The following is a 17655-nucleotide window of genomic DNA, read 5'->3' on the forward strand; positions in this document are numbered from 1 at the left end:
CTGTATATAGATACTGACCCTGTATATAGCTACTGTCCCTGTATATAGCTACTGACCCTGTATATAGATACTGACCCTGGAACTGACCCTGTATATAGATACTGACCCTGTATATAGTTACTGACCCTGTGTATAGATACTGACCCTGTATATAGATACTGACCCTGTATATAGATACTGACCCTGTATATAGATACTGACCCTGTATATAGATACTGACCCTGTATATAGATACTGACCCTGGAACTGACCCTGTATATAGATACTGACCCTGTATATAGATACTGACCCTGGAACTGACCCTGTATATAGATACTGACCCTGTATATAGATACTGACCCTGGAACTGACCCTGTATATAGACACTGACCCTGTATATAGATACTGACCCTGTATATAGATACTGACCCTGTATATAGATACTGACCCTGGAACTGACCCTGTATATAGATACTGACGCTGTATATAGATACTGACCCTGGAACTGACCCTGTATATAGACACTGACCCTGTATATAGATACTGACCCTGTATATAGATACTGACCCTGGAACTGACCCTGTATATAGACACTGACACTGTATATAGCTACTGACCCTGTATGCCGATACTGACCCTGTATATATATACTGACCCTGTATATAGATTCTGACCCTGGAACTGACCCTGTATATAGATACTGACCCTGTATATAGATACTGACCTTGTATATAGACACTGACCCTGTATATAGCTACTGACCCTGTATGTCGATACTGACCCTGTATATATATACTGACCCTGTATATAGCTACTGACCCTGTATATAGATACTGACCCTGGAACTGACCCTGTATATAGCTCCTGACCCTGTATATAGCTACTGACCCTGTATATAGCTACTGACCCTGGAACTGACCCTGTATATAGATACTGACCCTGTATATAGCTACTGACCCTGTATATAGCTACTGACCCTGTATATAGCTACTGACCCTGTATATAGCTACTGACCCTGTATATCGCTACTGACCCTGTATATAGATACTGACCCTGTATATAGATACTGACCCTGTATATAGATACTGACCCTGTATATAGATACTGACCCTGTATATAGCTACTGACCCTGTATATAGCTACTGACCCTGTATATAGATACTGACCCTGTATATAGATACTGACCCTAGATCTGACCCTGTATATAGATACTGACCCTGTATATAGCTACTGACCCTGGAACTGACCCTGTATATAGATACTGACCCTGTATGTAGATACTGACCCTGTATATAGATACTGACCCTGTATATAGCTACTGACCCTGTATATAGATACTGACCCTGGAACTGACCCTGTATATAGCTACTGACCCTCTATGTCGATACTGACCCTGTATATATATACTGACCCTGTATATAGACACTGACCCTGTATATACATACTGACCCTGTATATAGATACTGACCCTGTATATAGATACTGACCCTGTATATAGATACTGACCCTGGAACTGACCCTGTATATAGATACTGACCCTGTATATAGCTACTGACCCTGTATGTCGATACTGACCCTGTATATATATACTGACCCTGTATATATATACTGACCCTGTATATAGATACTGACCCTGTATATAGGTACTGACCCTGTATATAGCTACTGACCCTGTATATAGATACTGACCCTGTATATAGATACTGACCCTGTATATAGATACTGACCCTGTATATAGATACTGACCCTGTATATAGCTACTGACCCTGTATATAGCTACTGACCCTGTATATAGATACTGACCCTGTATATAGATACTGACCCTGTATATAGATACTGACCCTGTATATAGATACTGACCCTGTATATAGCTACTGACCCTGTATATAGATACTGACCCTGTATATAGATACTGACCCTGTATATAGCTACTGACCCTGTATATAGATACTGACCCTGTATGTAGATACTGACCCTGTATATAGATACTGACCCTGTATATAGATACTGACCCTTTATATAGCTACTGACCCTGTATATAGATACTGACCCTGTATGTAGATACTGACCCTGTATATATATACTGACCCTGTATATAGATACTGACCCTGTATATAGATACTGACCCTGTATATAGCTACTGACCCTGTATATAGATACTGACCCTGTATATAGATACTGACCCTGTATATAGCTACTGACCCTGTATATAGATACTGACCCTGTATGTAGATACTGACCCTGTACATAGATACTGACCCTGTATATAGCTACTGACCCTGTATATAGATACTGACCCTGTATATAGATACTGACCCTGGAACTGACCCTGTATATAGCTACTGACCCTGTATATAGATACTGACCCTGTATGTAGATACTGTATGTAGTTATTGATTGTTCTTGCAGATTACAATTCATTCAGTCTCCGTTTATGATGATATGAACTCGTGAACGTTCATCCGTCCTGCTAGTGACATGTTGACAGGTGTGTTGTGACTCGTGAGAAGTCAGCCAGAAAAAAAGAAAGGGAATTCCTATGAGCACCAGAAAGCCTACAGGCTGTACCGAGATGTTATAGTACTGTAACCATTTCCCTCTACTTCTAACAACACGTAGACAGGTTAGGATTCTCAAACAGCCTACAGCGTTCTCTTAGACGAGGGGCTATAACACAATCACGTGATGGACTGCCATTGCTTCAACACCTAAGTGTTCTGACATGTTCTGGCAGCCTTCTACCGTCCTCTGATTGGACCTGTGTGATCTCTGCTCTTTTTATTGGCTGTGTCTCTAACTTGCTGTGTCTTATTGGCTGTTTTCCAGACACTACACCTTCCCCAGCCCCTCCCTCAGCAGAGCCCCATCGGGCGGGCGTCCCAGTTGATGATGCTTCCTCAACTCTCCTCTCACCCCTCCTCTGGTTCTCCTGCTGTCTGCTGCTAGGGGCCCTCATGTGGTGAGTATACAACCTGACTAATATACACTACACTGGTGTCTGCTGCTAGGGGCTCTAATAGTGGTCCTCATGTGGTGAAACGAGATTACTGTGAACCAAACAGAAGAGGAGGAGAGAGAAGAGAGTAGAGAGAGGAGCGATAGCAACAGGAGAGATGAGAGGATGGAGGAGAGAACAGAGGAGAGAGAAGAGAGAGAGGAGAGATAGCAACAGGGAAAAGAGAAGAGAGAGGAGAGGAGACAGAAGAGAGGAGACAGGAGAGAGCAGAGAGGAGAGAGGAGAAAGTATAGAGGAGAGAGGAGAGAGGCGATAGGAGAGAGGAGAGATAGCACCTGGTTAGGAGAGAAGATAGGAAAGAGGAGAGAGGGCAGAGAAGAGAAGAGAGAGGAAATAGGAAAGTAGGGAGAGAGAAGAAGGAGGAGAGAGGAGAGGAGAGGAGAGGAGAGGAGAGGAGAGGAGAGAGCACAGAAGATAAATAGCACCAGGAAAAGAAAGAGAAGAGAGCAGAGAGGAGAGATTAGAGAGAAGAGAGGAGATACAGCACCAGGTTAGGAGAGAAGAGAGAGAAGAGATGAAAGAGGAGATCGTAAAGAGTAGATAGGACATAGTATAGATGAGAGAGTAAAGAGGAGAGAGGAGATAGTAAAGAGTAGAGAGGAGAGAGGGGATAGTAAGTGGAGATAGGAGATAGTAAAGAGGAGATAGCAAAGAGGAGAAGGGAGAGAGTGAAGAGGAGAGAGGAGATAGTATAGAGTAGAGAGTAAAGAGGAGAGAGGAGATAGTAAAGTGGAGAGATGAGAGAGGAGATAGTAAAGAGGAGAGAGGAGATAGTATAGAATATAGAGGAAATAGTATAGAATGTAGAGGAGAAAATATAGTGGAGAGGGTATATCGAAGAGAGAAAAGAGAGGAGAGATGAGATAGGAGAGAGTATATTGAAGATAATATAGAGGAGATAGTATGGAGGAGATAATATAGTGGAGGGCCTCTATTAGTTGATAATAGTTGAGTAGTTGAGTCTTTATTCACATTCAGTACATTAGTTGTTTATTTCAAGAGACGCTGAAATGATTTTGTTGTGCTGTTCCTCAGTTTCTAACTCTGTTTTTCTCTCTCTCTCTCTCTCTCTCTCTCTGTCTCTCTCTCTCTCTCTCTCTCTCTCTCTCTCTCTCTCTCTCTCTCTCTCTCTCTCTCTCTCTCTCTCTGTCTCTCTCTCTGTCTCTCTCTCTCTCTCTCTGTCTCTCTCTCTGTCTCTCTCTCTGTCTCTCTCTCTCTCTCTCTCTCTCTGTCTCTCTGTCTCTCTGTCTCTCTCTCTGTCTCTCTCTCTCTCTCTCTCTCTCTCTGTCTCTCTCTCTGTCTCTCTCTCTGTCTCTCTGTCTCTCTCTCTCTCTGTCTCTCTCTCTCTCTCTCTCTCTGTCTCTCTCTCTCTCTCTCTCTCTCTCTTTCTCAGATGTAAATGTTTAATTACTGTGGAAGAAATTAAGGAGAGTCTTCTATGTCTCTGCACATGTTAATGGACATCCTACATTGATCATTTAATTCAAGTTTCACACAACGTTAAGTAGAAAATAAAGAGAGATTATGAAGTCAAAGTTAAAAAGATTTAAAAAATATATAAAAAAATAAGAAAACATCAACAACAACAACAACAGGTACTAACAGACAACAAAGCTACAGAGCTACAGATATCATTGATTGATTGATTACCACTGATTGATTGATTACCACGGACTCCAACACAGAAACAGGACTGTCTCCAGGGAAGAAGGATCTGACACTGCTGGGCAGCACAACAGACTGATTTCATTCTCCATCTTTTATTTTGGTTTTAATTGATTTTGTAAACAATTGTATTCATTATCCGGTGATATTTGAGACACTTGTAAAGATCCCAAGATCCTTTCTTTGACATACAGCTAACTCGTCATGCCAAAGACTTGTCTTGGAGAAGTTTTCCCACAATCCTTAGCTTCCTGAAGCCTGTGCCTGTGTAGAAAGGATGGAACCTGGAGGATTTGGTAACTCCAGGAATCTGCATCTGACCGACTGACAAGAAATTTTCACAACAAAACAGAGAACTAACTAACACTTTGGAGAAATCCTGAATAAGCCTTCTTTACCTGTTATTGGTTTGTTTTGCTTCTGCTTCACTCAGCGACCACCAAGAGAGTTTAGCTGTAAAAACACTATGGGTTTTTCTATTGAGGAAATGCAGTAGAGATCCATCTTTTGGGACCTCAGAGCTCTCAAACAAGGCTCCATACATTAGGCCGTCAGTCCTCCAGAGGAATTAACGCTCTGTGTAAAACACATGAGGTTGCCTTTGACATTAAATACCCATTTAATATCACAATTGTTATTGTTGTGCTCTGTCATACAGGACCAGTCCAAAGTTTGAACACCTACTCATTCAAAGGTTTTTCTTTATTTTGACTATTTTCTACATTGTAGAATAATAGTGAAGACATCAAAACTATGAAATAACACAAATGGAATCATGTAGGAATCAAAAAAGTGTTAAACAAATCAAAATATGGAAATAATTCAGACCCCATAATTTTTTTCCACATTTTGTTGCATTACAACTATATTCTAAAATGAATCAAATAAATAAAAATCCTCAACAATCTACACAATACCCCATGATGACATCACAATACCACATGATGACATCACAATACCCCATGATGACATCACAATACCTCATGATGACATCGCAATACCCCATGAAGACATCACAATACCCCATGATGACATCACAATACCCAGTAAAGACAAAGCAAAAACAAGATTTTAGACATGTTTGCACATTTATTAAATATAAAAAACAAATTTTATATTTACATAAGTATCCAGACCATTTGCCATGAGACTCTAAATTGAGCTCAGTTGCATCCTGTTTCCATTGATCATCCTTGAGATGTTTCTACAACTTGATTGGAGTCCACCTGTGGTAAATTCAATTGATTGGACATGGTCTGGAAAGGCACACACCTGTCTATATAAGGTCCCACGGTTGACAGTGCATGTCAGAGCAAAAACCAAGCCATGAGGTCGAAGGAATTGTCCGTAGGGCTCCGAGGCAGCATTGTGTCGAGGCACAGATCTGGGGAAGGGTACCAAAACATTTCTGCAGCATTGAAGGTCCCCAAGAACACAGTGGCCTCCATCATTCTTTAATGGAAGAATATTGGAATTACCAAGACTCTTCCTAGAGCTGGCCGCATGGCCAAACTAAGCAATCGGGGGAGAAAGGCATTGGTCAGGGAGGTGACCAAGAACCCGATGGTCACTCTGACAGAGCTCCAGAGTTCCTCTGTGGAGATGGGACAACCTTCCAGAAGGACAACTAGCTCTGCAGAACTCCACCAATCAGGCCTTTACGGTAGAATGACCAGACAGAAGCCACTCTTCAGTAAAAGGCACATGACAGCCTGGTTGGAGTTTGCCAAAAGGCACCTAATGTCTCTCAGACCATGAGAAACAAGATGCTCTGGCCTGATGAAACCAAGATTGAACTCTTTGACCTGAATGCAAAATGCCACGTCTGGAGGAAACCAGGCACCATCCCTACGGTGGTAGCAGCATCATGCTATGGGGATGTTTTTCAGCGGCAGGGACTGGGAGACTAGGCAGGATTTGAGGCAAAGCTGAACAAAGCAAAGTACAGAGATCGTTGATGAATACTTGCTCAAGAGCCCTCAGGACCGCAGACTGGGGCGAAGGTTCAACTTCCAACAGGGCAACGACCCTAAGCACACAGCCAAGAGAATACAGGAGTGGCTTCGGGACAAGTCTCTGAATGTCCTTGAGTGGCCCATCCAGAGCCCCGACTTGAACCCAATCGAACATCTCTGGAGAGACCTGAAAATAGCTGTGCAGCGACGCTCCCCATCCAACCTGACAGCTTGAGAGGATCTACAGAGAAGAATGGGAGAAACTCCCCAAATACAGGTGTGCCAAGCTTGTAGCGTCATACCCAAGAAGACTCAAGGTTCTAATCACTGCCAAATGTGTTTCAACAAAGTACTGAGTAAAGGGTCTGAATACTTATGTAAATGTAATATTTCATAGTTATTTGTTTTTATAAATTAGAAAGCATTTCTTAAAACCTGTTTTTGCGTTGCCATGATGAGGATTTCTTTCAAATACATTACATAAAATACTTACTCTAACGTAACAAAATGTGAAAAACTTCAAGGGGTCTGAATACTTTCCAAAGCCACTGTATTTTAGATTTGAGATTCTTCACATAGCCTTTGAAATAACACATATGGAATCATGTAGTAACCAAAAAATGTTTGTCAAATCAAAATATATTTTAGATTTTTCAATGTTGCCACCCTTTACCTTGATGACAGCTTTGCACACTCTTGGCATTCTCTCAACCAGCTTCACCTGGAATGATTTTCCAACAGTCTTGAAGTAGTTCCCACATATGCTGAGCACTTGTTGGCTGCTTTTCCTTCCCTCTGCGGTCCAACTCATCCCAAAACATCTCATTTGGGTTGAGGTCAGGTGATTGTGGAGGCCAGGTCATCTGATGCAGCACTCCATCACTCTCCTTCTTGGTCAAATAGCCCTTACACAGCTTAGAGGTGTGTTGTGTCATTGTCCTGTTGGAAAAAATATTTTAGTCCCACTAAGCGCAAACCAGATGGGAAGGCGTATTGCTGCAGAATGCTGTGCCAGCCATGCTGGTTAAGTGTGCCTTGAATTCTAAATAAATCACTGACCGTGTCACCAGCAAAGCACCCCCACAGCACCACACTTCCTCTTCCATGGTGCAGTGGGAACCACACATGCAGAGATCATCCGTTCACCAAAAATCACAAATTTGGACTCATCAGACCAAAGGACAGATTTCCACCGGTCTAATGTCCATTTCCCGTATTTTTTGGCTCAATCAATTATCTTCTGCTTATTGGTGTCCTTTAGTAGTGATATCTTTGCAGCAATTTGACCGTGAAGACCTGATTCACGCAGTCTCCTCTGAACAGTGAGATGCTGAGATGGGTCTGTTACATGACCTCTGTGAAGCATTTATTTGGGCTGCAATTTATGAGGCTGGTAACTGTAATGAGCCTATTATCTGCAGCAGAGGTAACTCTGGGTCTTTTCTGTGGCGGTCCTCATGAGAACTAGTTTCATCATAGCGCTTGATTGTTTTTGCGACTGCACTTGAAGAAACTTTTCAAAGTTCTTGAAATGTTCCGCAATCACTGACCTTCATTTCTTAAAGTAATGATGTTCTGTCGTTTCTCTTTGCTTATTTGAGCTGTGCTTTGCATAATATGGATTTGGTATTTTACCAAGTAGGGCTATCTTCTGTATACCACCCCTACCTTGTCACAACACAACTGATTGGCTCAAACACATTAAGAAGGAAATAAATTCCACAAATTAACTTTTAACAAGGCACACCTGTTAATTACAATACATTCCAGGTGACTACATTATGAAGCTGGTTGAGAGAATGTCAAGAGTTTGCAAAGCTGTCCAAAAAGCAAAGGGTGGTTACTTTGAAGAATCTCAAATACAACATATTTTGATTTGTTTAACACTTATTTTTTTAACTTTTTTATTTATTTTTTTATTTCACCTTTATTTAACCAGGTAGGCTAGTTGAGAACAAGTTCTCATTTGCAACTGCGACCTGGCCAAGATAAAGCATAGCAGTGTGAACAGACAACAACACAGAGTTACACATGGAGTAAACAATAAACAAGTCAATAACATGGTAGAAAAAAAAGAGAATCTATATACAATGTGTGCAAAAGGCATGAGGTAGGCAATAAATCGAGTAATTACAATTTAGCAGATTAACACTGGAGTGATAAATCATCAGATGATCATGTGCAAGAAGAGATACTGGTGTGCAAAAGAGCAGAAAAGTAAATAAATAAAAGCAGTATGGGGGGTGAGGTAGGTAAATTGGGTGGGTAGTTTACAGATGGACTATGTACAGCTGCAGCGATCGGTTAGCTGCTCGGATAGCAGATTTTTAAAGTTGTTGAGGGAGATAAAAGTCTCCAACTTCAGAGATTTTTGCAATTCGTTCCAGTCGCAGGCAGCAGAGAACTGGAAGGAAAGGCGTCCAAATGAGGTTTTGGCTTTAGGGATGATCAGTGAGGTACACCTGCTGGAGCGCGTGCTACGGGTGGGTGTAGCCATCGTGACCAGTGAACTGAGATAAGGCGGCACTTTACCTAGCATAGCCTTGTAGATGACCTGGAGCCAGTGGGTCCGACGACGAACATGTAGCGAGGGCCAGCCGACTAGGGCATACAGGTCGCAGTGGTGGGTCGTATAAGGTGCTTTAGTAACAAAACGGATGGCACTGTGATAAACTGCATCCAGTTTGCTGAGTAGAGTATTGGAAGCTATTTTGTAGATGACATCGCCGAAGTCGAGGATCGGTAGGATAGTCAGTTTTACTAGGGTAAGTTTGGCGGCGTGAGTGAAGGAGGCTTTGTTGCGGAATAGAAAGCCGACTCTAGATTTGATTTTGGATTGGAGATGTTTGATATGAGTCTGGAAGGAGAGTTTGCAGTCTAGCCAGACACCTAGGTACTTATAGATGTCCACATATTCTAGGTCGGAACCGTCCAGGGTGGTGATGCTAGTCGGGCGTGCGGGTGCAGGCAGCGAACGGTTGAAAAGCATGCATTTGGTTTTACTAGCGTTTAAGAGCAGTTGGAGGCCACGGAAGGAGTGTTGTATGGCATTGAAGCTCGTTTGGAGGTTAGATAGCACAGTGTTCAAGGAAGGGCCGGAAGTGTACAGAATGGTGTCGTCTGCGTAGAGGTGGATCAGGGAATCGCCCGCAGCAAGAGCAACATCATTGATGTATACAGAGAAAAGAGTCGGCCCGAGAAGTGAACCCTGTGGTACCCCCATAGAGACTGCCAGAGGACCGGACAACATGCCCTCCGATTTGACACACTGAACTCTGTCTGCAAAGTAGTTGGTGAACCAGGCAAGGCAGTCATTAGAAAAACCGAGGCTACTGAGTCTGCCGATAAGAATATGGTGATTGACAGAGTCGAAAGCCTTGGCCAGGTCGATGAAGACGGCTGCACAGTAATGTCTTTTATCGATGGCGGTTATGACATCGTTTAGTACCTTGAGCGTGGCTGAGGTGCACCCGTGACCGGCTCGGAAACCGGATTGCACAGCGGAGAAGGTACGGTGGGATTCGAGATGGTCAGTGATCTGTTTGTTGACTTGGCTTTCGAAGACCTTAGATAGGCAGGGCAGGATGGATATAGCTCTATAACAGTTTGTGTCCAGGGTGTCTCCCCCTTTGAAGAGGGGGATGACTGCAGCAGCTTTCCAATCCTTGGGGATCTCAGATGATACGAAGGAGAGGTTGAACAGGCTGGTAATAGGGGGTGCGACAATGGCGGCGGACAGTTTCAGAAATAGGGGGTCCAGATTGTCAAGCCCAGCTGATTTGTATGGGTCCAGGTTTTCCAGCTCTTTCAGAACATCTGCTATCTGGATATGGGTAAAGGAGAAGCTGGGGAGGCTTGGGCGAGTAGCAGCGGGGGGGGCGGGGCTGTTGGCCAAGGTTGGAGTCGCCAGGAGGAAGGCATGGCCAGCCATTGAGAAATGTTTGTTGAAGTTTTCGATTATCACGGACTTATCAGTGGTGACCGTGTTACCTAGCCTCATTGAAGTGGGCAGCTGGGAGGAGGTGCTCTTGTTTTCCATGGACTTTAAAGTATCCCAGAACTTTTTGGAGTTAGAGCTACAGGATGCAAATTTCTGCTTGAAAAAGCTGGCCTTTGCTTTCCTGACTGACTGCGTGTATTGGTTCCTGACTTCCCTGAACAGTTGCATATCGCGGGGGCTCTTCGATGCTATTGCAGTTCGCCACAGGATGTTTTTGTGCTGGTCGAGGGCAGTCAGGTCTGGAGTGAACCAAGGGCTATATCTGTTCTTGGTTCTGCATTTTTTGAACGGAGCATGCTTGTCTAATATGGTGAGGAAGTAACTTTTAAAGAATGACCAGGCATCCTCAACTGACGGGATGAGGTCAATATCCTTCCAGGGTACCCGGGCCAGGTCGATTAGAAAGGCCTGCTCGCAGAAGTGTTTTAGGGAGCTACATGATTCCATATGTGTTATTTCATAGTTTTCACGTCTTCACTATTATTTTACAATGTAGAAAATAGTAAACATGAAGAAAAACCCTTGAATGAGAAGGTGTGTCCAAGCTGCTGACTGGTTTTGTGTTTATAGGATTTTGTTTCTATTCTAAAGCTGAAGCATTATTGCGATAGACATTTAAAGGTAATTTCCTTTAATTTGAGCCGACATGAGCAGCGTTTACCGTGAATGCAGTCTCTAAAGCGTGAACATTGCCTTTAAATGTCAATCAGGCCGTAAAGCTGAAGTTCCGCGATGCGGATTGAATAGAGCCCCAAGTTGGGTTTTTTTCAGACATTCAGAATGGATTAATTCTCCATGATCATATTTTGTAAAAACTATGATATGTATCTTTAAAATGAAAAAACATTTATTATTTAATAATGTATGTATTAGCTTTAGATTCTTGTAACCTGTAACTGGGTTATTTTTATAGATATATATACAATGAGAGGTTGTTCATTAAATGTGACCATTTCACAATGAGTAGCGTCTCTCCGTCATTTATTTCTGATCGTAACTGCATAAAACATTCCCATATTCCCATACTGTGCAACATGTTATCATGTGGCTATAACGGTGATGTTTGAGCTATGTTCATGACAAAAGCTATCCCGCTCTATGATCAGATAGGCAGAGAAAGGAGGCCGTTCCAGATGCCGATGGGAGACCTTGTGTAAGGTACAGAGCTGAAGTTCCTTTTCCAAAAGGAGATTTGGTTAACAGCTGTTTGAGCTAATATCAAAGTTCTACCTCTGTATTTTCAGTCAGACAGAGGGAAGAAGTCGCTCCAGGTGCTGTTGAGAGAGAAAAAGAGCTGAATTTCCCTGTGTAACTATCTCCTAATATGTATTTGTCTGTGTATCATACAAAAGACGGAACACTTGTAACAGTGCAGTCTGTGTTCATTACGTTAGATTGTCCCGTCTCTCCAGGTTCATTACGTTAGATTGTCCCGTCTCTCCAGGTTCATCACTCTCTCCGTCTCTCCATGTTCATTACTCTCTCCGTCTCTCCAGGTTTATCACTCTCTCCGTCTCTCCAGGTTCATTACTCTCTCCGTCTCTCTTGGTTCATCACTCTCTCCGTCTCTCCAGGTCCATCACTCTCTCCGTCTCTCCAGGTACATCACTCTCTCCGTCTCTCCAGGTTCATTACTCTCTCCGTCTCTCCAGGTTCATCACTCTCTCCGTCTCTCCAGGTACATCACTCTCTCCGTCTCTCCAGGTACATCACTCTCTCCGTCTCTCCAGGTTCATTACTCTCTCCGTCTCTCTTGGTTCATCACTCTCTCCGTCTCTCCAGGTTCATTACTCTCTCCGTCTCTCCAGGTTCATTACTCTCTCCGTCTCTCTTGGTTCATCACTCTCTCCGTCTCTCCAGGTTCATTACTCTCTCCGTCCCTCCAGGTTCATTACTCTCTCCGTCTCTCCAGGTTCATTTCTCTCTCCGTCTCTCCAGGTTCATTACTCTCTCCGTCTCTCCAGGTTCATTTCTCTCTCCGTCTCTCTTGGTTCATCACTCTCTCTGTCTCTCCATGTTCATTACTCTCTCCGTCTCTCCAGGTTCATCACTCTTTCCGTCTCTCTTGGTTCATCACTCTCTCCGTCTCTCCAGGTTCATTACTCTCTCCGTCTCTCCAGGTTCATTACTCTCTCCGTCTCTCCAGGTTCATCACTCTCTCCGTCTCTCCAGGTCCATCACTCTCTCCGTCTCTCCAGGTACATCACTCTCTCCGTCTCTCCAGGTTCATTACTCTCTCCGTCTCTCCAGGTTCATTACTCTCTCCGTCTCTCCAGGTTCATTTCTCTCTCCGTCTCTCCAGGTTCATTACTCTCTCCGTCTCTCCAGGTTCATCACTCTCTCCCTCTCTCCAGGTTCATTACTCTCTCCGTCTCTCCAGGTACATCACTCTCTCCGTCTCTCCAGGTTCATCACTCTCTCCGTCTCTCCAGGTACATCACTCTCTCCGTCTCTCCAGGTTCATTACTCTCTCCGTCTCTCCAGGTTCATTACTCTCTCCGTCTCTCCAGGTTCATTTCTCTCTCCGTCTCTCCAGGTTCATTTCTCTCTCCGTCTCTCCAGGTTCATTACTCTCTCCGTCTCTCCAGGTTCATTTCTCTCTCCGTCTCTCCAGGTTCATTACTCTCTCCGTCTCTCCAGGTTCATTTCTCTCTCCGTCTCTCTTGGTTCATCACTCTCTCTGTCTCTCCATGTTCATTACTCTCTCCGTCTCTCCAGGTTCATCACTCTCTCCGTCTCTCTAGGTACATCACTCTCTCCGTCTCTCCAGGTTCATCACTCTCTCCGTCTCTCCAGGTTCATCACTCTCTCCGTCTCTCTAGGTACATCACTCTCTCCGTCTCTCCAGGTTAATTTCTTCGTCAGCTGAATGTGTAGCAGGATGCCGTCTAAAACTCCTATACTTTATACCACAGGCTGCCCTGTATGTCTGTCGATCAATCAATCGCATTTATTTATAAAGCCCTTTTTACATCAGCCGATGTCACAAAGTGATGTACAGAAACCCAGCCTAAAACCCCAAACAGCAAGAAATGCAGCTGTAGAAGCACGGTGGCTAGGAAAAACTCCCTAGAAAGGCCAGAACCTAAGAAGAAACCTAGAGAGGAACCAGGCTATGAGGGGTGGCCAGTCCTCTTCTGGCTGTGCCGGGTGTAGATTATAACAGAACATGGCCAAGATGTTCAAACGTTCATAGATGAACAGCAGGGTCAGATAATAAAAATCACAGTGGTTGTCGAGGGTGCAACAGGTCAGCACCTCAGGAGTAAATGTCAGTTGGCTTTTCATAGCCAATCATTCAGAGTTAGAGACAGCAGCTGCGATAGAGAGAGAGAGTCCAAAACAGCAGGTCCGGGACAATGTAGCACGTCCAGTGAACAGGTCAGGGTTCCATAGCTGCAGGCAGAACAGTTGGAACTGGAGCAGCAGCATGACCAGGTGGACTGGGGACAGCAAGGAATCATCAGGCCAGGAAGCCCTGAGGCATGGACCGAGGGCTCAGGTCCTCCGATAGAAAGAAAGGAAGAAAGAAAGAAAGAGAGATTGAAAGAGAGAGAAAAGGAGAGAGAGATGATTAGAGGAGCATACTTAAATTCACACAGGACACCGGATAAGACAGGAGAAGTACTCCAGATATAACAGACTGACCCTAGAAACCGACACACAAACTACTGCAGCATAAATACTGGAGGCTGAGACAGGAGGGGTCAGGAGACACTGTGGCTCTGTTCGATGATACCCCCCGGACAAAACAGGCAGGATATAACCCCACCCACAATGCCAAAGCACAGCCCCCACACCACTAGAGGGATATCTTCAACCACCAACCTACTACCCTGAGACAAGGCCGAGTATAGCCCACAAAGATCTCCGCCACGGCACAAGCACGAGGGAGGCTCCAACCCGGACAAGAAGATCACATCAGTAACTCAACCCACTCAAGTGACGCATCCCTCCTAGGGACGGCATGGAAGAGCACCAGTAAGCCAGTGACTCAGCCCCTGTAATAGGGTTAGAGGCAGAGAATCCCACTAGAGAGAGGGGAACCGGCCAGGCAGAGACAGCAAGGGCGGTTCGTCGCTCCAGTGCTTTTCCGTTCAACTTCACACCCCTGGGCCAGACTACACTCAATCATAGGACCTACTGAAGAGATGAGTCTTCAATCAAGACTTAACCTGTCTAGGATGAGGGTGCCGCTAGCGGCACTCCCCCCCACCCCCACTGAAAAACCAGTGCTGCGAAATTCAAAAAAATTTTTTTTTTTTAATATTTAACTTTCACACATTAAAGTCCAATACAGCTAATGAAACACACAGATCTTGTGAATCCAGCCAACATGTCCGATTTTTAAAATGTTTTACAGGGAAGACACAATATGTAAAGATGTACATCTATTACCTAAAAACACATTAGCATAATCCACCATCTTTTATTTGTCCACCAACACCAGTAGCTATCACCAATTCGGCTAAACTAAGATATTTATAGCCCCTAACCAAGAAAAAAACTCATCAGATGACAGTCTGATAACATATTTATGGTATGGGATAGGTTTTGTTAGAAAAAAGTGCATATTTCAGGTAGATGGCATAGGTTACAATTGCACCCACCGTCACAAATGGACTAGAATAACTACATAGAGCAACGTGTTTACCTACTTACTAATCATCAAACATTTCGTAAAAATACACAGCATACACGAATCGAAAGACACAGATCCTGTGAATACAGACAATATTTCCGATTTTCTAAGTGTCTTACAGCGAAAACACAATAAATCGTTATATTAGCATAGCACATAGCACATAGCAGCCCAGCATTGATTCTAGCCAAAGTGAGCGATAAAAGTCAACATCGCCAAAATATATTAATTTTTTCACTAACCTTCTCAGAATTCTTCAGATGACACTCCTGTAACATCATATTACACAATCCATATAGAGTTTGATCGAAAATGTTTATATTTAGCCACCAAAATCATGGTTAGACAATGTGAAATGTAGCCAAGCTGGTGAGAAAATGTCCGTGCGCCACTTAGACAGTGATCTACTCTTATACATAAATACTCATAAACGTGACTAAAAAATATAGGGTGGACAGGGATTGATAGACAATTCAATTCTTAATACAATCGCGGAATTACATTTTTTAAATTATCCTTACTTTTCAATACAGTTTGCGCCAAGCGAAGCTACGTCAAAAAACATGGCGTCCTAAGCCACTAACATTTTTCGACAGAAACACGATTTATCATAATAAAAATGTCCTACTTTGAGCTGTTCTTCCATCAGTATCTTGGGCAAAGGATCCTTTCTTGGGTCCAATCGTCTTTTGGTGGAAAGCTGTCCTCTTGCCATGTGGAAATGCCAACTGCGTTCGGGATGAACTGGAAGCGTGCCCAGCAATTCACAGCTTTTCAGAAATAAATGTCCCAAAATCGCACTAAACGGATATAAATTGCAATAAAACGCTTTAAATTAACTACCTTATGATGTTTTTAACTCCCATAATGAGTAGAAACATGACCCGAGTAATATTACTCCCTCCACTAATGCTTGGAACAGGTGCGGGTCGGTGTCCTCTAGGCGCATGACGCAGCTCCAAAAGAGTGACTAGCCTCAGGGTTTTTTAATTTGTAGTGCCTGTGAACGCGCAATCGACCCCATTCAAATCATCATCACGTAAAGGCATCCAGGGGAAGACGTAAGCAGTGTCCGTATACTCATAGCAATAACAGTGCCCTTTTAACTGACTCCAGATCAGGGGCCAAAATTTCTGAAATCTGACTCCATGTCAGGGAAATTGCTGTAGAATGGGCTCTGTTCCACTTAGAGACAAAATTTCAACTCCTATAGAAACTATAGACTGTTTTCCATCCAATAATAATAATAATATGCATATTGTACGATCAAGGATTTTGTGGGAAGCCGTTTCAAAAATTACACGATTAGCATAAATAGTCACAACAGCGCCCCCATCCTCAACAGGTTAAAGGTTGAGACCGCGTCTGCATCTCTCACATAGATAGCAGACCATTCCATAACAATGGAGCTCTATAGGAGAAAGTCCTGCCTCCAGCTGTTTGCTTTGAAATTCTAGGGACAGTAAGGAGGTCTGTGTCTTGTGACCGTAGCGTATGTTTAGGTATGTAGGGCAGGACAAAATCGGAAAGATAGGTAGGAGCAAGCCCATGTAATGCTTTATAGGTTAACAGTAAAACCTTAAACTCAGCCCTTAACAGGAAGCCAGTGTAGGGAGGCTAGGACTGGAGTAATATGATCAAATTTTGGGGGTTCTAGTCAAGATTCTAGCAGCCGTGTTTAGCACTAACTGAAGTTTATTTAGTGCTTTATCCGGGTAGCCAGAAAGTAGAGCATTGCAGTAGACTAATCTAGAAGTGTCAAAAGCATCAATAAAACATTCTGCCTAATGTTGGGACAGAAAGATTCTGATTTTTGTATTGTTACAACAGATGGAAAAATGCTGTCCTTTTAAAAAAAAAACATTTCAGATTTTTGCAATGTTACGTAGATGGAAAAAAGCTGTCCTTGAAACAGTCTTGATATGTTCGTCAAAAGAGAGATCAGGGTCCAGAGTAACGCCGAGGTCCTTCACAGTTTTATTTGAGACGACCATCAATATTAATTGTCAGAGCCAACAGCAGATCTCTGTTTCTTGGGACCTAGAACAAGCATCTCTGTTTTGTCTGAGTTTAAAAGTAGAACATTTGCCACCATCCACTTCCTGATGTCTGAAACACAGGCTTCCAGGGAGAGCAATTTGGGGCTTCATCATGTTTCATTGAAATGTACAGCTGTGTGTCGTCCGCATAGCAGTGAAAGTTAACACGTTTCCAAATGACATCACCAAGAGGTAAAATATATAGTGGAAACAATAGTGGTCTTAAAACGGAACCTTGAGGAACACCAAAATGTACAGTTGATTTGTCAGAGGACAAACCATCCACAAAGACAAACTGATATCTTTCCGACAGATAAGATCTAAACCAGGCCAAAACTTGTGCCTGTAGATCAATTTGG

At 43.3% G+C, this 17655-nt stretch overlaps 1 protein-coding gene across 2 annotated transcripts in view; it reads left to right on the forward strand.

Moving 5' to 3' along the window:
• Positions 1 to 11578, forward strand: part of LOC129869518 (ciliary neurotrophic factor receptor subunit alpha-like) — a 574739-nt gene extending 563161 nt beyond the window's left edge. For both annotated transcript variants that reach the window (XM_055944002.1, XM_055943994.1), the window contains 2 exons: positions 2806 to 2938; positions 4389 to 11578. In XM_055944002.1, the coding sequence (XP_055799977.1) occupies positions 2806 to 2938; position 4389 (134 nt within the window). In that variant the 3' untranslated portion in view covers positions 4390 to 11578. The remainder of the gene's footprint in view (positions 1 to 2805; positions 2939 to 4388) is intronic.
• The last annotated feature ends 6077 nt before the right edge of the window (positions 11579 to 17655 follow it).

The sequence above is a fragment of the Salvelinus fontinalis genome, chromosome 2, assembly GCF_029448725.1.
Source record: "Salvelinus fontinalis isolate EN_2023a chromosome 2, ASM2944872v1, whole genome shotgun sequence".
Lineage (NCBI taxonomy): Eukaryota > Metazoa > Chordata > Actinopteri > Salmoniformes > Salmonidae > Salvelinus > Salvelinus fontinalis.